At 44.3% G+C, this 22,795-nt stretch overlaps 1 protein-coding gene across 2 annotated transcripts in view; it reads left to right on the forward strand.

The window, feature by feature from the left end:
- Window positions 1-22,795, forward strand: part of LOC110526195 (activating molecule in BECN1-regulated autophagy protein 1A) — a 106,041-nt gene that overhangs the window by 75,283 nt on the left and 7,963 nt on the right. For both annotated transcript variants that reach the window (XM_021606946.3, XM_021606948.3), the window contains exons 16-18: window positions 11,321-11,431; window positions 11,750-11,946; window positions 21,172-21,306. In XM_021606946.3, coding sequence (XP_021462621.3) covers window positions 11,321-11,431; window positions 11,750-11,946; window positions 21,172-21,306 — 443 coding nt within the window. The remainder of the gene's footprint in view (window positions 1-11,320; window positions 11,432-11,749; window positions 11,947-21,171; window positions 21,307-22,795) is intronic.

Raw genomic sequence — 22,795 nt, forward strand, 5'->3', positions numbered from 1 at the left:
ACCCCCATTAAACTCAAAACGTACACAGGGGAGAAGATCGCTGTGATTTGGAGTTGCTGATGTTCAAGTGGATATCAAGGACAAAAGACAAGTCTGCCTCTCTTAGTAGGGGAAGGTACTGGCCCCAGCTTACTAGGAAGAGGGTGGTTGGAGGAAATACATTTGAACTGGGATGAAATCAAACATGTCACCACAGAGACATTGACACTACAGCAGGTGCTTTCAAAGCATGAGTGTGTTTTCAAAGAAGAGCTAGGGACATTAAAAGGGGTCCAAGCTACCATTCATGTTGCTGCTGATGCTACTCCCAGATTCTATAGGCCAAGATCAGTTCCATATGCCATGAAGCCTAAAGTGGATGTGGAAATTGACAGACTCTTAGCAGATGATATAATTATACCTGTCAAGTTTTCTGAGTGGGCAGCACCAGTTGTTCCTATACTAAAACCAGATGGTTCAATCAGATTATGCGGTGACTATAAACTGACTGTAAATAGAGTTTCCTCTCTGGAGAAGTACCCCAGACCCAAAGTGGAGGATTTGCTTTCAACGTTAACCGGAGGGCAACAGTTCACAAAACTGGACGTGAGTCACGCATATCAGCAAGTGCTAATGGATAAAGCTTCACAGAAATACCTGACCATAAACACCCACAGAGGGATGTTTACCTATAAATTTCCAAAGAACAATGGGGGGAATTCTGCAGGGGATACCCAAGGTAGGGGTTTACTTCGATGACATTCTTGTCATGGGACTCACGAAGGAGGAACATCTCAAACTTAGAGGAAGTTTTGAGGAGGATGGAGAACGCCGATCTCCGGCTGTAGAGGAGCAAGTGTACACTGTTAGCTGAGGAAGTGCAGTACCTGGGTCACAAGGTGGATGCCAATGGGTTACACACTGTCAAAGCTAAAGTGAGGGCTGTTGTGGAAGCTCCAGCTCCGACAAATGTTACAGAGCTGAAAGCCTATCTAGGCTTACTGAATGATTATTTATAATCGCTTCCTCCCGAACCTCTCTACCCTCTTAGCTCCTCTACATCAACTGTTAAGGAAGGGCGTGGCCTGGAAATGGTCAAAAAGACAGGAAGAAGCTTTTGTAAAGTCAAAGGTGTTACTGCAATCAGCTGAAGTGCTAGTGCACTTCTCAGCAGACATAGATCTCATCTTATCTTGTGATGCCTCATCTTATGGTGTGGGTGCAGTGCTATCACACCGGATGGAGAATGGTGCAGAGAAACCTATTGGGTTCATGTCAAGAACATTGTCACCAGCGGAGAAAAAAGTACTCTGTTGGACAAGGAAGGACTGGCTGTCATATTCGGAATACAGAGATTCCACAAGTGTTTATACGGGAGGACATTCACTATTGTGACCGACCATAAGCCTCTGATCTCTCTGTTCCATGAACAAAAGCCAGTACCACAAATGGTCTCTCCAAGAGTTCAACGTTGGGCTGTGTTGCTCAGGGCCTAAGAGTACAGAATAATTTACAAACCAGGTAGATACCATGGGAATGCTGATGCTCTGAGTAGGCTGCCCGTTCCAGAAATCATAATTCAGGAAGAAGAAAATGACCAGGTTTTGATGATCAATGTGTTGGATGATGCACCGTTGAACACAGCACAAATCAGACAATGGACTTCAAAGGATGTGACGTAATCACAAGTGCATGAATTTATCCTGAAAGGATGTTCTACAGTGACAGAGCCTCAGATCACGCCTTACTACACTCCCCACTTGGTATTGAGTGTTCTAGATGGATGTGTTCTGTGGGGTTCAAGAGTAGTTATCCCACCACAAGCGTGGGGTATGCTACTGAAGTTGTTGCATCAGTCACATCCAGGTATGTCAAGAATGAAAGGCCTAGCGAGGTCATACGTCTGGTGGCCAAAGATGGAACACGATGTGGAAAATGAGGTTAGCCAGTGTCCAGAATGTCAGAGTAACAGGAAGTCATCCCGCACCCCACCGCGCCATTACATCCATGGGAATGGACGGGAAAACCGTTGACACGACTACATGTGGACTACGCTGGACCTTCCCTAGGAAAAATGTTCCTTGTGGATTCTAGCTAACATTGAGGATTTCTCAGGACCAGTATCCTATACTGTGATCATCGGAAGTAGACAAAGACTAAGGAGACACGTGGATCAGATCCGAGCTCGAATTCCAGTTCCATCCTGGGATCTGAATCAATTCTTAAACGAACAGGACAGGACATTGGAACGTTCCCCAGAGTTGCAGTTGGACAAACCACCTGAGACCAACAATGCTTAACTTCCTGAGACCAGCAGTCCGGGACGACCTCCTCCTGTGAAGTCTCCACAAAAGGACTTTGTTTCACCATCAAGGGGTGAAGATCTGGTGGCACCAGCTACGCCACCTCTGAGATGCTCTATTAGAGAGAGACGTCCGCCAGACTTTTTCAGATCAGATGTTTGAAAAAGTGTAAAAAAGAAAATAGCTCAGAAAGGAATTAAGTTGGGTTATTAGCTTTAAAGGGGGGGAATGTAGTAACCTGGGATATTTATGTTTACCAATAGATGGCAGTATTGACTCGAGACAGGGTTTGCTTCCCGCTATCCATAGCTATTTCTGATGTCTGCCTATATAACTGTGATTAAGAAAGCTTCAGGTAGCTTAAGCCAGGTGCATTAGAGAATGTAATTCTAAGTTACAATTAAATACTAAACCGTACTTACGTCTCATTAGTCATCAATCTAAGAAGCCTCTAAGGATACTACAAGCAGTAAATAACAATAGTGGGGCTATATACAGGGGGTGCCGGTTCAGAGTCAATGGGTCAATGTGCGGGGGGCACCCGGGGGGCACCGGTGTTGAGGTAATTATGTACAGTGCCTTGCGAAAGTATTCGGCCCCCTTGAACTTTGCGACCTTTTGCCACATTTCAGGCTTCAAACATAAAGATATAAAACTGTATTTTTTTTGTGAAGAATCAACAACAAGTGGGACACAATCATGAAGTGGAACAACATTTATTGGATATTTCAAACTTTTTTAACAAATCAAAAACTGAAAAATTGGGCGTGCAAAATTATTCAGCCCCCTTAAGTTAATACTTTGTAGCGCCACCTTTTGCTGCGATTACAGCTGTAAGTCGCTTGGGGTATGTCTCTATCCGTTTTGCACATCGAGAGACTGAAATTTTTTCCCATTCCTCCTTGCAAAACAGCTCGAGCTGAGTGAGGTTGGATGGAGAGCATTTGTGAACAGCAGTGAACACCTGGATATGTTTATTTTTGGACCATTCCATTGTAGATTTTGCTTTATGTTTTGGATCATTGTCTTGTTGGAAGACAAATCTCCGTCCCAGTCTCAGGTCTTTTGCAGACTCCATCAGGTTTTCTTCCAGAATGGTCCTGTATTTGGCTCCATCCATCTTCCCATCAATTTTAACCATCTTCCCTGTCCCTGCTGAAGAAAAGCAGGCCCAAAACATGATGCTGCCACCACCATGTTTGACAGCGGGAATGGTGTGTTCAGGGTGATGAGCTGTGTTGCTTTTACGCCAAACATAACATTTTGCATTGTTGCCAAAAGTTACATTTTGGTTTCATCTGACCAGAGCACCTTCTTCCACATGTTTGGTGTGTCTCCCAGGTGGCTTGTGGCAAACTTTAAACAACACTTTTTATGGATATCTTTAAGAAATGGCTTTCTTCTTGCCACTCTTCCATAAAGGCCAGATTTGTGCAATATACGACTGATTGTTGTCCTATGGACAGAGTCTCCCACCTCAGCTGTAGATCTCTGCAGTTCATCCAGAGTGATCATGGGCCTCTTGGCTGCATCTCTGATCAGTCTTCTCCTTGTATGAGCTGAAAGTTTAGAGGGACGGCCAGGTCTTGGTAGATTTGCAGTGGTCTGATACTCCTTCCATTTCAATATTATCGCTTGCACAGTGCTCCTTGGGATGTTTAAAGCTTGGGAAATCTTTTTGTATCCAAATCCGGCTTTAAACTTCTTCACAACAGTATCTCGGACCTGCCTGGTGTGTTCCTTGTTCTTCATGATGCTCTCTGCGCTTTTAACGGACCTCTGAGACTATCACAGTGCAGGTGCATTTATACGGAGACTTGATTACACACAGGTGGATTGTATTTATCATCATTAGTCATTTAGGTCAACATTAGATCATTCAGAGATCCTCACTGAACTTCTGGAGAGAGTTTGCTGCACTGAAAGTAAAGGGGCTGAATAATTTTGCACGCCCAATTTTTCAGTTTTTGATTTGTTAAAAAAGTTTTAAATATCGTTCCACTTCATGATTGTGTCCCACTTGTTGTTGATTCTTCACAAAAAAATACAGTTTTATATCTTTATGTTTGAAGCCTGAAATGTGGCAAAAGGTCGCAAAGTTCAAAGGGGCCGAATACTTTCGCAAGGCACTGTACATGCAGGTAGGGTTATTAAAGTGGCTATGCATAGATAATAACAGAGTAGCAGCAGTGTGGGGGGTGCACATAGTCTAGGTAGCCATTTGATTAGCTGTTCAGGAGTCTTATGGCTTGGGGGTAGAAGCTGTTTTAGAAGCCTCTTGGACCTAGACTTGACGCTCCGGTACTGCTCGCTGTGCAGTAGCAGAGAGAACAGTCTATGACTAGGGTGGCTGGAGTCTTTGACAATTTTTAGGACCATACTCTGACACCGCCTGGTATAAAGGTCCTGGATGGCAGGAAGCTTGGCCCCGGTGATGTACTGGGCCTTACGCACTACCCTCTGTAGTGCCTTGCGGTCAGAGTCCGAGCAGTTGCCATACCAGGCAGTGATGCAACCAGTCAGATGCTCTTGATGGTGCAGCCGTAGAACCTTTTGAGAATCTGAGGACCCATGCCAAATCTTTTCAGTCTCCTGAGGGGGAATGGGTTTTGTCGTGCCCTCTTCTCGACTGTCTTGATGTGTTTGGATCATGTTAGTTTGTTGGTGATGTGGAGACCAAAGAACTTGAAGCTCTCAACCTGTTCCACTACAGCCCCGTCAATGAGAGTGGGGGCGTGCTCGGTCCTCCTATTCCTGTAGTCCACAATCATCTCCTTTGTCTTGATCACGTTGAGAGGTTGTTGTCCTTGCACCACACGGTCAGGTCTCTGACCTCCTCCCTATAGGCTGTCTCATCATTGTCGTTGATCACTGTTGTGTCATTGGCAAACTTAATGAATGTGTTTGAGTTGTGCCTGGCCGTGCAGTCATGAGTGAACAGGGAGTACAGGACGGGACTGAGCACGCAGCCCTGAGGGGCCCCCGTGTTGAGGATCAGAGTGGAGGATGTGTTGTTACCTACCCTTACCACCTGGCGGCAGCCCGTCAGGAAGTCTAGGATGCAGTTGCAGAGGGAGGTCTTGAGTCCCAGGGTCCTTAGCTTAGTGATGAGCTTTGAGGGCACTATGGTGTTGAATGCTGAGCTGTAGTCAATGAATAGCATTCTCACATAGGTGTTCCTTTTGTCCAGGTGGAAAGGGCAGCGTGGAGTGCAATAGAGATTGCATCATCTGTAGATCTGTTGGTGCGGTATGCAAATTGGAATGGGTCTAATGTTTCCAGGGATGATGATGGTGGTGATGTGAGCCATGACCGGCCTTTCAAAGCATTTCATGGCTACAGACGTGAGTGCTTCTGGTCGGTAGTCATTTAGGCAGGTTACCTTAGTGTTCTTGGGCACAGGGTCTATGGTGGTCTGCTTGAAACATGTTGGTATTACAGACCCAGACAGGGAGAGGTTTAAAATGTCAGTGAAGACACTTGCCAGTTGGTCAGTGCATGCTCGGAGTACACGTCCTGGTAATCCGTCTGCCCCAGCGGCCTTGTGAATGTTGACCTGTTTAAAGGTCTTACATCGGCTGCAGTGAGCGTGAACACACAATCATCCGGACCAGTTGATGCTCTCATGCATGTTTCAATGTTACATGCCTCAAAGCGAGCAATTCCTTGCTAGTTAGTACAGGGTCTATGTCAGGTTAACTGCGGACTTTGATTGGTTATCTGACTGGAACCAGGGTTTCACATGTACAGGTACCTGAGGAAATCTATCCTCAAATTGATTATCCCGCTCCTGCTTCTCACTTTACACAGTGGATTTCTTACATTTGAAGCAGAAAATGTAGGGACTTGTAAACCAGATGCACACTCATGATATCCAGCACCTTCTCTCTCTCTAGTACTGTATGTCTATCATCATCCATCATCATCATCACACACACACATTGATATCCCATAAAAGCCTCTAACTGTAATGAGGTGGAGTGGTTCTGTGCCCGCCGGAGTTTGGAACAGCTGTAGGAGAACTGGCCGGTCACCCAGAGACTGCTCTCATTATCCCTTTTATGGAGGCATTTTAAGACCTTTGGCAAAACAGTTGATGCTTCAGCTCTGGCGCATTCTAGTCCCAAACATCTTTGTCCAAACTGTCTCTATTCCAGTTCTTAGTGTTGTTCTAAGTGTGTTAAGGAGTTTCTAGCAAATCTGCACTCACTACAGCTGGATGTGGTACTGTACTTGCTAATGAACTTCATCTGCTACATATTATCCAAGACAGTGATGAATAAGCAAGCAGTTCCCATACCCAATTTCTGTCTCAGACACAGGTTTGAGTCAAAATAACAGATGCATAACTTATGCATGTGTCTGTTTAATCTTCCTGGTGATATTTGCCGAGCTCAATTATAACACCCCCTGGATTTACACGTACACACAAACACACTTTAGGTTGGAGAGGCTGGAGCAGAGGGCAGCCGCAGTGCCCGATGAGCAGTTTAGGGGCTTTAAGTTCCTTGCTCAAGGGCACATCAATGGTAGGTGGCACCTGAAGTATTGATGCCAGCAACCCTCTGGTTGCAAGACGTACTCCCTGCCATCAGCCACGCTGAAGAAGCATCGGTGTCGGATTCATGCAAATGAGAGAAGACATGGATTGTCTTCCTCCTTTGTGGATTTCAGCAGGTCTCTTCTTCTGCCTGGTGTGCTTACTGTAAAGAGCCAAGGTAAAGCAGACAATCTGACAGGATTTGAAAGCAGTAGCATGTCAGGGTCCGCCGTTCCAGCGATTTAAGTGTCATGCATTCAATTTGTCTCTCAGATTATATTATTTTTGCCTGAGGGAGTGAGTGAAAAAAAAATATCCCCTCTTTCTCTCTCTCTCTCTCATCCATTTTTCCTTTCAGCACACCAGTCCATCAACTGCACTGGCTTACACACCAGAATATGGTCTTTGGAAATATACACATACTGTTTATCTACCCACCGGCGTGAGAACAGTCCTTATAAGATATCCACTTTTGTGCTATTGAAATTAATATCTTCCCAGTTTAATGCCTGCCAGCAGTTTTCCTAAATCCATGGTAACTACCCCAAAAAGAGTGCCATTGCTCAGTTTCTTATCAAGTATCTCATTTCCCTGTATCACACTTATTTTGATAAACGGTTGTAGCGGAAGGGTCGTTAAGTGTACATGATTTATCAGTGTCTCTCACAGGCTGCTGATTCGCTGACTCTGCTGCCTGTCCACTGATGCTGGGGATTAATGGAACATGGAAACTATTTTCCTCATTTCCTTCTAAGATGTAGCTGATGGACACATTTGAATGGTGCTGTCTTCACAGAAACCAACTGCTTGACTATCTCTAGCTATTCGATGTAACCTTGGTTTATGGAGCAGCTTGCATTCTCCCAACACTCAGGCCACATTACTATGTGGGTGTGACTTAAAGACATGTTCTGCAACTTTGGCGACGACTAAGTATTTTTTTAAACCTCTTGTTTAGGGCTGAATGTGACAATGTGTAGTTCATACATGCATAACCTATGAGCAGAACTACTGTTTTACCTAAATTAGCCACACAATCCCAATTTGTTTGAAAGCGACTGTTTTTCTGGAAACTGTGCTGTGCCCTTTTCCCTACATTTTCCCCTACGTGGGCCAGCCCCTTAGCAATTCGAGTTCTAGCCAATGAGCTTCAGCCCCTCGCCATTTGAGTGTCAGCTAGCAAGATTCAAAGCAAGAGAGTGCAATATCCGCCATTTTCGCAACCACTTTTGGCTCGTGAGCGCTACTTTCAGAACTACTGGATAGCAATTATACAAAAGAGCCGGAGAATGTCTTTCAATCGAGTTTATAGTAGTAATAACACATGTAGTGCTTTTCATTACTGTGTTATCACATAGATCTACGTAGGCAAAGATAATCCATTTTAAAAATACAATAAAAATATACATTTAGAATCAAGGCAGGAAATAGCAGTAGTAGGCTAGGTGCTAAAAGGACTTTCCAGGTTAGGACTATAAGAAAGACAGTCTGTAGAAATGTGTTTTTAAGGCCCATATTAAACATTCTGATTGCACTGTTCAGATAAGGCTGCAGGAGGGCATGCGTTTTAAGGTGGTTGATGGTTGAGAACAGGATTCTGAGGTTAGCCTCGTTGTTCAAATCAAATCAAATGTATTTATATAGCCCTTCGTACATCAGCTGATATCTCAAAGTGCTGTACAGAAACCCAGCCTAAAACCCCAAACAGCAAGCAATGCAGGTGTAGAAGCACGGTGGCTAGGAAAAACTCCCTAGAAAGGAACCAGGCTATGTGGGGTGGCCAGTCTTCTTCTGGCTGTGCCGGGTGGAGATTATAACAGAACGTGGCCAAGATGTTCAAATGTTCATAAATGACCAGCATGGTCGAATAATAATAATAAGGCAGAACAGTTGAAACTGGAGCAGCAGCACGGCCAGGTGGACTGGGGACAGCAAGGAGTCATCATGTCAGGTAGTCCTGAGGCATGGTCCTAGGGCTCTGGTCCTCCGAAAGAGAGAATTAGAGAGAGCACACTTAAATTCACACAGGACACCGGATAGGACAGGAGAAGTACTCCAGATATAACAAACTGACCCCAGCCCCCCGACACATAAACTACTGCAGCATAAATACTGGAGGCTGAGACAGGAGGGGTCGATCATGGTTGACAGGTTGTTGTCAATCATGGTGGCGTAGAAGGCTGATCGTGCTGCTTTTAGGGCAGCAAAATAGCTTGCTTTGGTGGTCTTTGTAGGCCAGTAGATGGGTCGTGAAGCCGTCCTTCCTCCCAACGTTTCTCAAGCTTAAGGTCATGAGGCTTCGTTCTGCGCAGTTCATCAGTGAACCAGGGTGAAGAGTGTTGGAAAGTTACGGGAGCAATGATGTTCAGGGTATTACTCAGAGTGCTGTTGTACAGGTTGACCATGTCGTCGAGGGACGCGAACTTGCATCAGACTCAAAAGTGGGCTGGATGTGTTAAGTTTCCTTAAATTGCAGAATTGAATGGCCCCCATTGGGCACTGGAGCAGAGTGGGAGCATTCAGACCGTGTCACAGACTTGTGGTCAGATATACCAAGTTCGAGGACATCCCAAGTCAGAGGCAGGGACATCTCCAGTGATAATGTATTGTGTGTTGACGGTTGTGGGTGGGGAACATTTACATGTTGCACATGATTTAGACTGCAAGTTGAGGAAGTCAGCCGCCATAGAGCACTTGGGTGAGTCAACATGGATTTTAAAGTCACCCAAAATGATAGTGTTGGAGAGGGTGGAGCATACAGAGGTTAATAGTTCACAGAACTCAGGAATTTAAAAAAAAAACTGTGCTTGTCTGGAGGGGATTGGGGGCTGTAAACAAGGATAACAAGTGAGAGGATTTGGTTGTTTACATTTAAAAGCAAGGCACTCAGACTGAAATCAGCAACAGTCTGTGGGTTTTAAATAAAGCACTCTTTATAAAACAGTACGGTCTCCACCACGGCCGTGGCTGTGTGCCTTTTCAATGTATTTATATCCAGGCGGCGCTGAAGCATTTACATAGTGAAAGTCCCCCCCTCTTTGTGCCATTTTTCAGTGATGCAGATTATGTCAAAATCATTGTCAGAGATCGTCACACAAAAGAGGCGACTTGTTAAGGATTGAAGATTGTAGAGTGCATGACGTCTGAAAACATTGGTGGAAACACTTTCATTGCATTTTGGTTGGTCCTCTGCCCTCTGTATGTATGGACTGTATTGGCTTTGGGAGTGGGTGATGTAGTTTGCCTGAGGGTCAGCCTGCAGAAATGGCCCTTTATCACCTAACTCCGATACTCTCATTGTGAGTGCATACAATAGACTTTAGTTTGTTAATTAGTCTCCCACCGCCTCGTCGTCCTCACCATGTTGTCCGTAGGAGCCCGTATTGAAAGAGGCTGTTCTTCTGAGGATTTCTTCTGTATAGTAAATGAAGGTTGCTGCCATTTCAGAATCTTTTCATCCAGCCTTCGGTCGAGAAGATGAGGATCTAGAAAGATCTAGTTAGGCTGGTATTTGAATCCAAACTTATGCAGGTTCTAGCCAAATATGTTAACTAATTTAACGTTGATGATAAATAAAAAAAAACGAGGTTCTTATGTTCTATACTTGATAAGCTATCAAAAAAAACGAAATGCTTCTCTTTAATTACTTGTTACTTTTATCTCTTCTTATCCATATTTTTTTTAAACCTCATTGTTGGTTAGGCGCTCGTAAGTAAGCATGTCACTAAGGTCTACACCTGTTTTATTCGGCGCATGTGTCTAATAACATTTTGATTTGATTTGTTAAAAACAATGCGCTTAAACACTTAACAAATAATGATGGTTCATTTTGCAGGATTAATATACCAAGGCTACCTCTAGGTGCCATGGCAACCATGGAACTCCAGTGCCATTCTGTCTCTGCTTCATAAGATTTAATCCAATCCTGCTGGACAGGAATGTTTTCGAGATGAATTTGAAGGTCTTCAGGTTATTTTATGGTTCAACACCAATTGAACAGACACTTATTGGTAAGATTCTCAGACCAGAGCAGTATTATGAAAACGATCTCAACTGTTCCACTGCAATTATTTCAATTGTATTTATGCTCTACCCCGAAGATAGCTGGAGTGCATGCCCTGAATTGATTTTTTTTTATCAGATTAAATCAGAATTGTGGATGCATCCAGGTCTGACAACCTCCCTCAGTCAACATGAGGGACTACAGATTTGTCATCTTAATGCTGGGGACCATTGTGAGGAATCTGCTTGTACTGTACATCCTTTTTTGATTGGTTTGAAATACTGAAATACTTGGTTTGAAAGCTTTAGCATATCCTGCTGTATAGGTCTGACATGACGAGTGGAACATTGTAACTTAACGTTTTTAGTTCTCTGATTTAACATTGAAACATGAGCAACAACATGACAGTAATGACTCATTGTACAAGGTCCCTCTCTCTTTCCTTCTCTTTGTTTCTTTCTCTCCCTCTCTCTCTACTTCATCTCTCCCCTCTAGAGATGCCCAGTCAGACGGAGACGGCCCCGCTGAGCACAGTGAGCCCATATTTGCTGTCAACAACAATCGAGGCAGTGGTACCGGTGGGAGCCGCGATGGAGAGCGACCAGGGTGAGAATTGGCTGGGGCAGGCCTTTGAGGATGGTGTGTGTGAGAACACTAGTTAGGCATATGTGGCTTTCAGAGAAGGGGGATGTGCAAGTAGATTTAATTTTTTTCTTCAATGGCGATATGAAAGTCTTCTGTCTAGCAGGCATTCTCTGAACTGTGTTTACACGCTAGTTCTGTGTGTTGACATTGGACTCTCCCCTTTTGCTCACAACAATACCTTTATTTTCAACAAAATGCAATGACAACGCTAGTCTCATACACACACACTTACATCCATGTGGCCTTTATCAACATGTGCCACGTGGCTGTGTTTTGCAGGAGCAGCAGGGCCCCCTTGAGGTCTGAAAGGGACATGAGACTTATGAACGCCATCGGTCTCCAGCCCCGTCATCCTACCCCCGTTGTGACCTCACAAGGCACACAGACACCCGTCCTACGTCTTCAGAATGCCGAAACACAGACTGATCAAGAGCCACAGGTTCCCAGTACCTCCCGGGCCTCCCAAGCAACAAACAGTACATCTACCTATATCTATACCCATCTCGCTCTCCCCCCAATCCCTCCAGTATTTACCCTCTCTACTAGATCTACAATACCTTTGGAAAGTATTCAGACCCTTTGACTTTATACACATTTTGTTACTTTACAGACTTACTCTAAAATGGATTAAATAAATAAAAATCCTTAGCAATCTACACACATTATTACTCCATAATGAAGAAGTCAAAACAGGCTTTTCAAATGTTTTGCTAATTTATACAAATAGAAAAAACAGAAATACTTTATTTACGTAAGTATTCAGACTCTTTGCTATGAGATGTGAAATTGAGCTCAGGTGCACCCTTTTTCCATTGATCATCCTTGAGATGTTTCTACAACTTGGAGTCCACCTGTGGTAAATTCAATTGATTGGACATGATTTAGAAAGGTCCACACCTGTCTATATCAGGTCGAATGGTTGGCAGTGCATGTCAGAGCAAAAACCAAACCAAGAGGTTGAAGGAGTAGAGCTCCGAGACAGGATTGTATCTAGGCATAAATCTGGGGAAGGGTACCAAAAAAATGTATGCAGCGTTGAAGGTCCCCAAAAACACAGTGGCCTCCATCATTCTTAAATGGAAGAAGTTTGGAACCACAAAGACTCTTCAAAAGAGCTGGTCACCTGGCCAAACTGAGCAATTGGGGGAGTAGGGCCTTGGTCAGGGAGGTGACCAAGAACCCGATGGTCACTCAGACAGCGCTCTAGAGTTCTTCTTTGGAGATGGGAGAACCTTCCAGAAGGACAACCATCTCTGCAGCACTCCACCAATCAGGCCTTTATGGTAGAGTGGCCAGACGGAAGCCACCCCTCAGTAAAAGGCACATGACAGCCCGCTTGGAGTTTGCCAAAAGGCACCTAAAGACTCTCAGACCATGAGAAACAACATTCTCTGGTCTAATGAAACCAAGATTGAACTCTTTGGCCTGAATGCCAAGCATCACGTCTGGAGGAATCCTGGCACCATCTCTACTGTGAAGTATGGTGGTGGCAAGCGTCATGCTGTGGGGATGTGTTTCAGCGGCAGGGACTGGGAGACTAGTCAGATTTGAGGCAAAGATGAACGGAGCAAAGTACAGAGAGATCCATGATGAAAACTTGCTCCAGAGTGCACAGGACCTCAGACTCGGGTGAGGTTCAACTTCCTACAGGTCTACGACCCTAAGCGCACAGCCAAGACAACGCAGGAGTGACTTCGTGACAAGTCTCTGAATGTCCTTGAGTGGCCCAGCCAGAGCCCAAACTTGATCCCCATCAGACATCTCTGGAAATAGCTGTGCAGCGACGCTCCCCATCCAACCTGACAGAGCTTGAGAGGATCTGCAGAGAAGATGTGGTGTGCCAAGCTTGTAGCGTCATAACCAAGAGGTCTCGAGGCTGTAATCGCTGCCAAAGGTGCTTTAACAAAGTACTGAATAATGTGTCTGAATACTTATGTAAATGTGATATTTCAGTTTTTTATTTTAAATGAATTAGCAAAAAAATCTAAAAACCTATTTTTGCTTTGTCATTATGGGGTATTGTGGGTGGGTGGATTGAGGAAAATGTTTAGAATAAGGCTGTAACCTAATAAAATGTGGAAAAAGTAAAGGGGTCTGAATACTTTCCGAAGGCAGTGTACATCGTTTTCATAATACTGAGCTGTTCAACTATGTAATGTCTTAACGGGTAAGTCTGGTTAAATCGCCATCAAATTAATCCCAGAACAATTTAATATTCTAAACACAATATGCAGAGAGCCCAAGGCTCCCCTCAGGCATATTGTAAGGACTTTCACAAATGAGTAATTGACAAATTTTCAGGATGATACTTTCATTAATTGAGCGAGTGAACCGTGGAAATCGGGTTCCATTTTACTGCACAACACAACAGTACTTCTACAATGGCTGTTTTTTTTTCATTAATGGGGAATTTGTTCCTTGTTGCTGTCAGGAAATACAACCTGGCAAATTAGTAGCGTCATAATTTAATAAACTTTTTATGGAATCCTTTTCATTTGGCATTTAAGACTAATTGCAATCAGTGAACAACCTCCTTGACCTCATTCCATACAGAGCTAGTTAGAGGTACATTTAGTTAGAGGTACATTTCACAATTTTTCAACTTCATATTCATAATCTCCAGCACCACCCCAACATCAACACACTGTATGTGAAAGTGGCGTTTCTATATTTTGGGGTCAAAAAAGATAGAGGAAGATGGTGTGTTTCCAATGACATCATCGACCAATTAGTAGGCAACGCCTTCTCATAATTGGTTAAATTCACATGATGCACATCAATGATGTCATTGGAAATACGTATACTTCCTCTCTTTACTACAAAACAGAAACGCTGCATTTTCACACATGATGGGGTGGTGGTGGAGATAATCAATGTGAAGTAAAGAAAAAAAAAGAGGTGAAATTGCCCTTTTTAAGACACCAACCTCTTAATTGCCCTTGGTTCCTAAGTCAGGTGAAGTGGATCATTACTTGTCTGTTGTCCCAGTGGTAATATAGCAATACCAATTACCCCCCATCTCTGCATTAACTGTCTTAGTAACAGATCACAGAAATAGATGTTGTGATATTGGGTCTCGTCCAAAACCCGTCTCTTGGGGCACTGAAATATAATTTTCATTACTGTATCTTCATGTTTCCCAGTGGCACATCTGGGAACGTGAGTGCTATCAGAGAAAATAAGACCTGCATAGTACACTTTTGTGTCTCTGGGCTTTATAAGGTTCTATCTAAAGGGGTTTAGACTCAATTTCATAGAAGTCAATATCCACAAACAGAGCACCAGAGTCCATTTTGGCTCAGCTGGAATGTTGTACACAATACATTATGTTGCGAGAGCATTAGCACAACTCCATTATACTAATTACAAATGAATGATTGAAACAATAAACACCTGGCGAGAAATCGAAAACGGGCTCTCATGCCCAGCCTTTGCAATCAAGGCCCTTTCACCTTTCATCCAATCGGATCCAGCACTTACCATTTATCTCTGTTTCTACTCCCCTATTGTTGTTGTTAATGTACCAATGGCTGGGATAATGATTATATAGCATAGCAAGGGGATAGAGAGACACTGTGCTGTATGTAGGAGTGTACTAACTGTACCTCACTTGACCTCACTGACCGTGTGTGTGTGTGTTCATTCTGCCATGGTCCTCGTCATACAGGTTGAGCTATGAGAGGATTCTCTGACAGGTGTCCAGGAGTTAGATGGTAATAAAGGTTGATTGCTTTGACTCCAACCCGCCGCCCTTCAAAAGTTGACTGCTCAGACTCCACATTTCTCCAGTGAAAATGTGCCTATTTCTTGAAGACTTTAATATTTTTTTACCTTTATTTAACCTTTTGTTTAACTAGGCATGTCAGTTAAGAATTCTTATTTACAATGACGGCCTACCCCCAGCCAAACCTTGACGACGGTGGGCCAATTGTGTGCCGCCCTATTGGACTCCCAATCACGGCCGGATGTGATACAGCCTGGATTCGAACCAGGGACTGACCTCTTGCACTGAGTTGCATGCAGTGCCTTAGACCGCTGCGCCACTCGGAAGCCCAAATATATATAAGAAACACTGAAGAAGGTGAAACACTAAGAGATCTACTTCCTTACTCAAACCTGAAGTTAGGTTTCATAATATCTAATATTATCTGATATATAAATTCAGCAAAAAAAGAAACGTCCGCTCACTGTCAACTGTTTTATTTTCAGCAAATGTAACATGTGTAAATATTTGTATGAACATAAGATTCAACAACTGAGACATAAACTGAAATAAGTTCCACAGACATGTGACTAACAGAAATTGAATAATGTGTCCCTGAACAAAGGGGGGGGGGGGGGGTCAAAATAAAAAGTAACAGTCAGTATCTGGTGTGGCCACCAGCTGCATTAAGTACAGCAGTGCATCTCCTCATGGACCGCACCAGATTTGCCATTTCTTGCTGTGAGATGTTACCCCACTCTTCCACCAAGGCACCTGCAAGTTCCTATACATTTCTGGGGGGAATGGCCCTAGCCCTCACCCTCCGATCCAACAGGTCCCAGACGTGCTCAATGGGATTGAGATCCGGGCTCTTCGCTGGCCATGGCAGAACACTGACATTCCTGTCTTGCAGGAAATCACGCACAGAACGAGCAGTATGGCTGGTGGAATTTTCATGTCAGGATGAGCCTGCAGGAAGGGTACCACATGAGGGAGGAGGATGTCTTCCCTGTAACGCACAGAGATTGCCTGCAATGACAACAAGCTCACTCCGATGATTGCTTTGACACACTGCCCCAGACCATGACTGACCCTCCGCCTCCAAATCGATCCCGCTCCAGAGTACAGGCCTGGGTGTAACGCTCATTCCATCAATGATACATTCGAATCCGATTTGGAGGCGGAACCGCGACTCGTCAGTGAAGAGTACTTTTTGCCAGTCCTGTCTGGTCCAGCGGCGTTTGGTTTTTGTGCCCATAGGCGATGTTGTTGGCGTTGATGTCTGGTGAGGACCTGCCTTACAACAGACCTACAAGCCCTCAGTCCAGCCTCTCGCGGACAGTCTGAGCACTGATGGAAGGACTGTTCGTTCCTGGTGTAACTCGGTCAGTTGTTATTGCCATCCTGTACCTGTCCCGCAGGTGTGATGTTCGGCTGTACTGATCCTGTGCAGTTGTTGTTACACGTGGTCTGCCACTACGAGGATGATCAGCTGTCCGTCCTGTCTCCCTGTAGCACTGTCTTAGGCATCTCACAGTACAGACATCTGCAGTCCTCATGCCTCCTTGCAGCATGCTTAAGGCACGTTCACGTAGATGATCAGGGACCCTGGGCATCTTTCTTTTGGTGTTTTTCAGAGTCAGTAGAAAGGCCTCTTTAGTGTCCTAAGTTTTCATAACTGTGACCTTAATTGCCTACCGTCTGTAAGCTGTTAGTGTCTTAACAACCGTTCCACAGGTGCATGTTCATTAATTGTTTATGGTTTATTGAACAAGCATATGAAACAGTGTTGAAACCCTTTACAATGAAGATCTGTGAAGTTATTTGGATTTTTCTGAATTATCTTTGAAAGACAGGGTCCTGAAAAAGGGACGTTTCTTTTTTGCTGAGTTTATTATCCAAGCAGTTTTCAGAATGGTAGATGGACGTATTGTATGCAAGTTGTGTATTTGCCTATTTTCCCCTAAAATGATGGCGGTACAAAACACCACTATCAGGATGCCTAATATTACTCATCACATAGAAAAGGCTTTTAATGATTAAAACCTGAATTTATTCATCATAATAATATTGCTGTGGGTGGAAAATAACTAGGTCAAAATCATTACATCATAAATAGTCCCCAACAAATGGACAACTTTGCAATTGCATTTGCGCTGTTATACAATGAGCCTGGTGCAAAGGGAAGTTTATATTTACGTATCATTCGGATCTGAATCATCCATCCTCATACTGTGGGCTGGCTGGTTTGACTAATCGGCATCTCCATGGCTGTGATGCCTTAAGTGACTCTTCAGCCGCCCTCTCCAGCGCATGGCTGATGGAGTGTTGCCGTTGGGAGAGAGAGAGCAGGCATTGGGGACGCGCCTCCGCACATCGCATTGAATTCGTAACGGCACACTCCTCAGGCCCAACTCTTGTTCAGCAAGTTGTATTCAAGCATTGCTCGACGTGTTCATTTGAAATGGATTAGCAGCACTGTTGTGAGAAGATGATCGCATGTTATGATTATAGAGTCACTACACACCTACAGTATTTATGCCTTGGCAGTCGAGCCTTTGTACTTCAAATAACACCTGGCTCAAAGAACACTTGGCATGACTCTTGCCTAGTGTCTTACTTTCACTTTTGTGTAAGGCCTAATGTGTCATTTTAGTTAAGTAATTCTGATTTAGCGTATTCCCGAAAGCCCGCTGTATTGAAGGATCCCCAAAAAAGAATCCAACCAGCACCTCTGTTACACCCACCCACCTGGCAAAGTGACTTTAGCCAATCTTCTGTTTGAGTTGAGTCCCCTCCAGCCAGCCAGACACCCTACGTTTTGTGTAGAAGAGAGTGTTAAATACAAGGTGACACTTCCCACATGCTTTCATTAAGGCAGCGACACACCTCGGAGAGCCCTAATGTCCAGCTGGGGTCATGTAAATCAGCCGCCCTCAATCTGGCAGGACAGTGATAAAGCTAAAGCACCTGAGTTGCGTTATTAGGCCAAGTTATAATTGATCCCCCGGGGAGAGAGAGAGGAGAGCCAGAGACACTATAGGAAATGCTCAGCGCTTGTCCTCCTGATGTACCTATAGAGGCCGTGTCGTTGCGGAGGCGACTTTCCCTCAACACCTTCGGTATTTATGGGCCACGCTTGGGAGATGACACAGGGCAGAGCAATAAAGGAGACGCTCTCTTACTCCACGTAAAGATGATTTAAATGGAGCCTCCCGCTGTTCGATGGGGATATGGAGAATAGACTAGATATTTGACTAATCAACAGTAGCAATAGAGGACGCCCAGGACTTAGCATTTACTATCAGGGTCCTCAAGAAACCCCTCCAGTTTAATGACTGGAAACTTTGTTTATAGAAAAGCTTGTAATAATTACACAGGTTATACATGTGTGGGGTTAGGAATTTTACATTTTTATGGTTTGAATGAGAATCATCTTAGATCTGAAACTTCCCCGTACAGTTTTTGTAATGTACATGGTTTATTTCTTTGTGGTTAACCAACCAAGGCTTGTCTGTCATCTACTTATTAAGAGGAAGCGTCATTAAGATATATGGGTGGAGATATATGTGGGAAAACCTCCACTCTAAAAAGGTTCTGCAGTTCAGTGTGCAGGTGGACAGGTGACTGACACAGAGAGTGCTACTCTCACAGCCTCTGGCCTTGTGGTGTCAAACAGTCAGATAGAATGCCACCCACTGACAGGTCTTATATCCAATTCCCTGATGCCATACGAGTTTCAGTATAATCCCCTAGCCTTGTCAGTCTCTGGTTTGATTGGATCTAGAGGTGAAAATAGTCATGCCAATATTCACCTTTTGATGTCACAATCAGATATCCATTATTTTGGTGGTGTGAGAATACATTTTACTAGTCCAATTTTACATGTGATGGACGTTGTAGCGTTTTATTTTACACACTCCTCGCCCACTCTCCTCACCGGGAGACGGGCAGCCACCCAATGCAGGCTTTCATCTCTCCACCTCGCAGATGGAGCAACAAAATACTGCACTAATCCGATTCCTCTCCCCCTCACTGAGGCTAAGCATTTCTTTAGGAAGCATGTTTGAGGGATATGGTTCAACATAGAACAGGTTTCTCCTAAATTCTATTTACTCAGAGTAAATCTATATTTCTACAAATATATAATTGTACCGAGTACTACACTCAGTACCGATCTCCAGTATCTCTTTGAGGTATGTTTTTTTTGGTACAGATCACCTTGAAGAATTCCCTTAATTCACAATGAGCTTGTATTTGGAGGATTTTAATGAGTTTGAGTGTTTACCTGGGTCAACAGTTGTAATCTGACTGGATGTAGTTTTACTCTTACATAATGAACATAAGATTCTGTTGGTGTCACCAAGTCACGCATGTTTTCTGAAGTACACTGCTCAAAAAAATAAAGGGAACACTAAAATAACACATCCTAGATCTGAATGAATGAAATATTCTTATTAAATACTTTTTTCTTTACATAGTTGAATGTGCTGACAACAAAATCACACAAAAATGAAAATCAAATTTATCAACCCATGGAGGTCTGGATTTGGAGTCACACTCAAAATTAAAGTGGAAAACCACACTACAGGCTGATCCAACTTTGATGTAATGTCCTTACAACAAGCCAAAATGAGTCTCAGTAGTGTGTGTGGCCTCCACGTGCCTGTATGACCTCCCTACAATGCCTGGGCATGCTCCTGATGAGGTGGCGGATGGTCTCCTGAGGGATCTCCTCCCAGACCTGGACTAAAGCATCCACCAACTCCTGGACAGTCTGTGGTGCAACGTGGCGTGGTGGATGGTGCGAGACATGATGTCCCAGATGTGCTCAATTGGATTCAGGTCTGGGGAACGGGCGGGCCAGTCCATAGCATCAATGCCTTCCTCTTGCAGGAACTGCTGACACACTCCAGCCACATGAGGTCTAGCATTGTCTTGCATTAGGAGGAACCCAGGGCCAACCACACCAGCATATTGTCTCACAAGGGGTCTGAGGATCTCATCTCGGTACCTAATGGCAGTCAGGCTACCTCTGACGAGCACATGGAGGGCTGTGCGGCCCCCCAAAGAAATGTCACCCCACACCATGACTGACCCACCGCCAATCCGGTCATGCTGGAGGATGTTGCAGGCAACAGAACGTTCTCCACGGCGTCTCCAGACTCTGTCACGTCTGTCACGTGCTCAGTGTGAACCTGCTTTCATCTGTGAAGAGCACTGGATGCCAGTGGCTGGGTGCCAGGGGCTGTAAGCACAACCCCCACCTGTGGACGTCGGGCCCTCATACCACGCTCATAGAGTCTGTTTCTGACTGTTTGAGCAGACACATGCACATTGTGGCCTGCTGGAGGTCATTTTGCAGGGCTGTGGCAGTGCTCCTCCTGCTCCTCCTTGCACAAAGGCGGAAGTAGCGTTCCTGCTGCTGGGTTGTTGCCCTCCTACGGCCTCCTCCACGTCTCCTGATGTACTGGCCTGTACCCTGGTAGCGCCTCCATGCTCTGGACACTACGCTGACAGACACAGCAAACCTTCTTGCCACAGCTCGCATTGATGTGCCATCCTGGATGAGCTGCACTTCCTGAGCCACTTGTGTGGGTTGTAGACTCCGTCTCATGCTACCACTAGAGTGAAAGCACCGCCAGCATTTAAAAGTGACCAAAACATCAGCCAGGAAGCATAGGAACTGAGAAGTGGTCTGTGGTCACCACCTGCAGAACCACTCCTTTATTGGGGGTGTCTTGCTAATTGCCTATAATTTCCACCTGTTGTCTATTCCATTTGCACAACAGCATGTGAAATGTATTGTCAATCAGTGTTGCTTCCTAAGTGAACAGTTTGATTTCACAGAATTCTGATTGACTTGGAGTTACATTGTGTTGTTTAAGTGTTCCCTTTATTTTTTTGAGAAGTGTATATAAAATTGAAGTAGATGCATCTTCTCTCCCGGCGAACAAGGTCTCAACACGTGCTGTGTTTTATTTTCTTCCTCTCCAAGTCGGTGGACACATAAGGGACCTTCATCCAGGCAGCAGCACAGATATGGTGCCTGAGACGCCCCCGCACACACTGCAGGATGATGGCGAGTCAGCCGAGGCCTTCACAGAGGCCAGCACCACCTTGGCTAACCCAGGTAAACTCATCCGGTCGTCCTCCTCCACACCTGATTCTCAGTGGAAATAGACTCATCTCAATTTGACTGGCATTTTTGTGGGATCATTTATATGCCACAAAATAGTGTTAAAAGTCAAGACAACCTTTGCCTGAGAGCAAAATAGCTGACAAATAGGAGACATAATATAGCTCCAGGTGAGCCAAAGAAAACCCGCATCATGAGGTCTTCTCAGTTCTATATCTATGATCACAACACCATTCCACCACCACCATCATTAGCAAGACCATTCAGTCCACGGGAGTGGTTGACTGTGATAAATGAGTTTGGTCCTCGTCTGAGGAGATGATCAGTAGTCACTGTCTCCTTATCTCTGGGTTGGAGGAAATGGGGGGGGAGGCCTCCTTCCTCATATTCCCCCCTTCATTAATGGCCTCTCCCTTGTAGGGGCAGCAGAGCATTATTATGGCTGGGATTATTACAGCCTAGTTGTCGACGTGCGCACACACGTGTATGATAATTTGTGGTCTATAGACCACAAGTTATCGTAATTTGTGTATTGAATACAGTAGCCATAAACTGTGGAGTGGATGTGACTGTTGCCAGCAAACATGGTGTGAAAAATAAAGGTGGTGATTATGATATTGTACATAGTAAGCAGTAGCTCTTTTTGAATGTTTTTCCAATGTACAGTAGTAGCCTCATCCATAAGAATAATATAACTGCCAGGGCCACTGTCCTGCTGGCACACCCAGTGGTATTCTGCTGATTAACGGTATAATACCGTTGTTCATAAACTTTTATGGTTGCTTGGAGCCCAATTCAAATGAAGAACAACATACATACAGCCTGTTTTTACTCCTCCAAATTGACACATTTCGTTCTCCAACTATTTAAGTGCCTGACAAACAGATGCAGTTACCTCTTGTTTTCAGTAGAAGGGACAGCCATAAGTACAATAATGTTTTTGTTTTTTTAAAGTACTATGTTCATATCCCGAATGCCCGAAGTTTTAGATGCTTAAGTTGCCGTGTTTCCACCTTTACAGTACTGCCCTTGTTTTTTTCCCCCCTCTGTGGCTTTGTTTTTAACACAAATGACATTATGAATTTCTTTGCGGAGTCCCAGGAGAGTTCGTGACTGACGGATAACACACAGCACTCTGATCTGTCAGTCTGGCTTCTCCATGCATCGCTAGAGGACCGCCTCCTGACTCTCTCATTTTCATTCTCCGCATCACATTAAGTGCGATTGCAAAACATTTAGGCTGTTGACGTTCCCTCAGTAACCTTCATATACATCTTATTTTGCCTGTTAGAGGAATATAAAAAATCTATGTATGGGTATAAACAGCCAATCATGTTGTGGCAAAGCCAAATAAGCAGGTGTACTTGACAGGTAGATGTAACACTGAGTTGCCCCATGTTCATACTTCACTGATGTTACAGTACACAGCTGTCTAGTTTCAAAGGTATATTTGGCTGCACTTCCTCCGAGATGTTGCTTAATA

The sequence above is a fragment of the Oncorhynchus mykiss genome, chromosome 6, assembly GCF_057628025.1.
Source record: "Oncorhynchus mykiss isolate SJ-2025 chromosome 6, ASM5762802v1, whole genome shotgun sequence".
Lineage (NCBI taxonomy): Eukaryota > Metazoa > Chordata > Actinopteri > Salmoniformes > Salmonidae > Oncorhynchus > Oncorhynchus mykiss.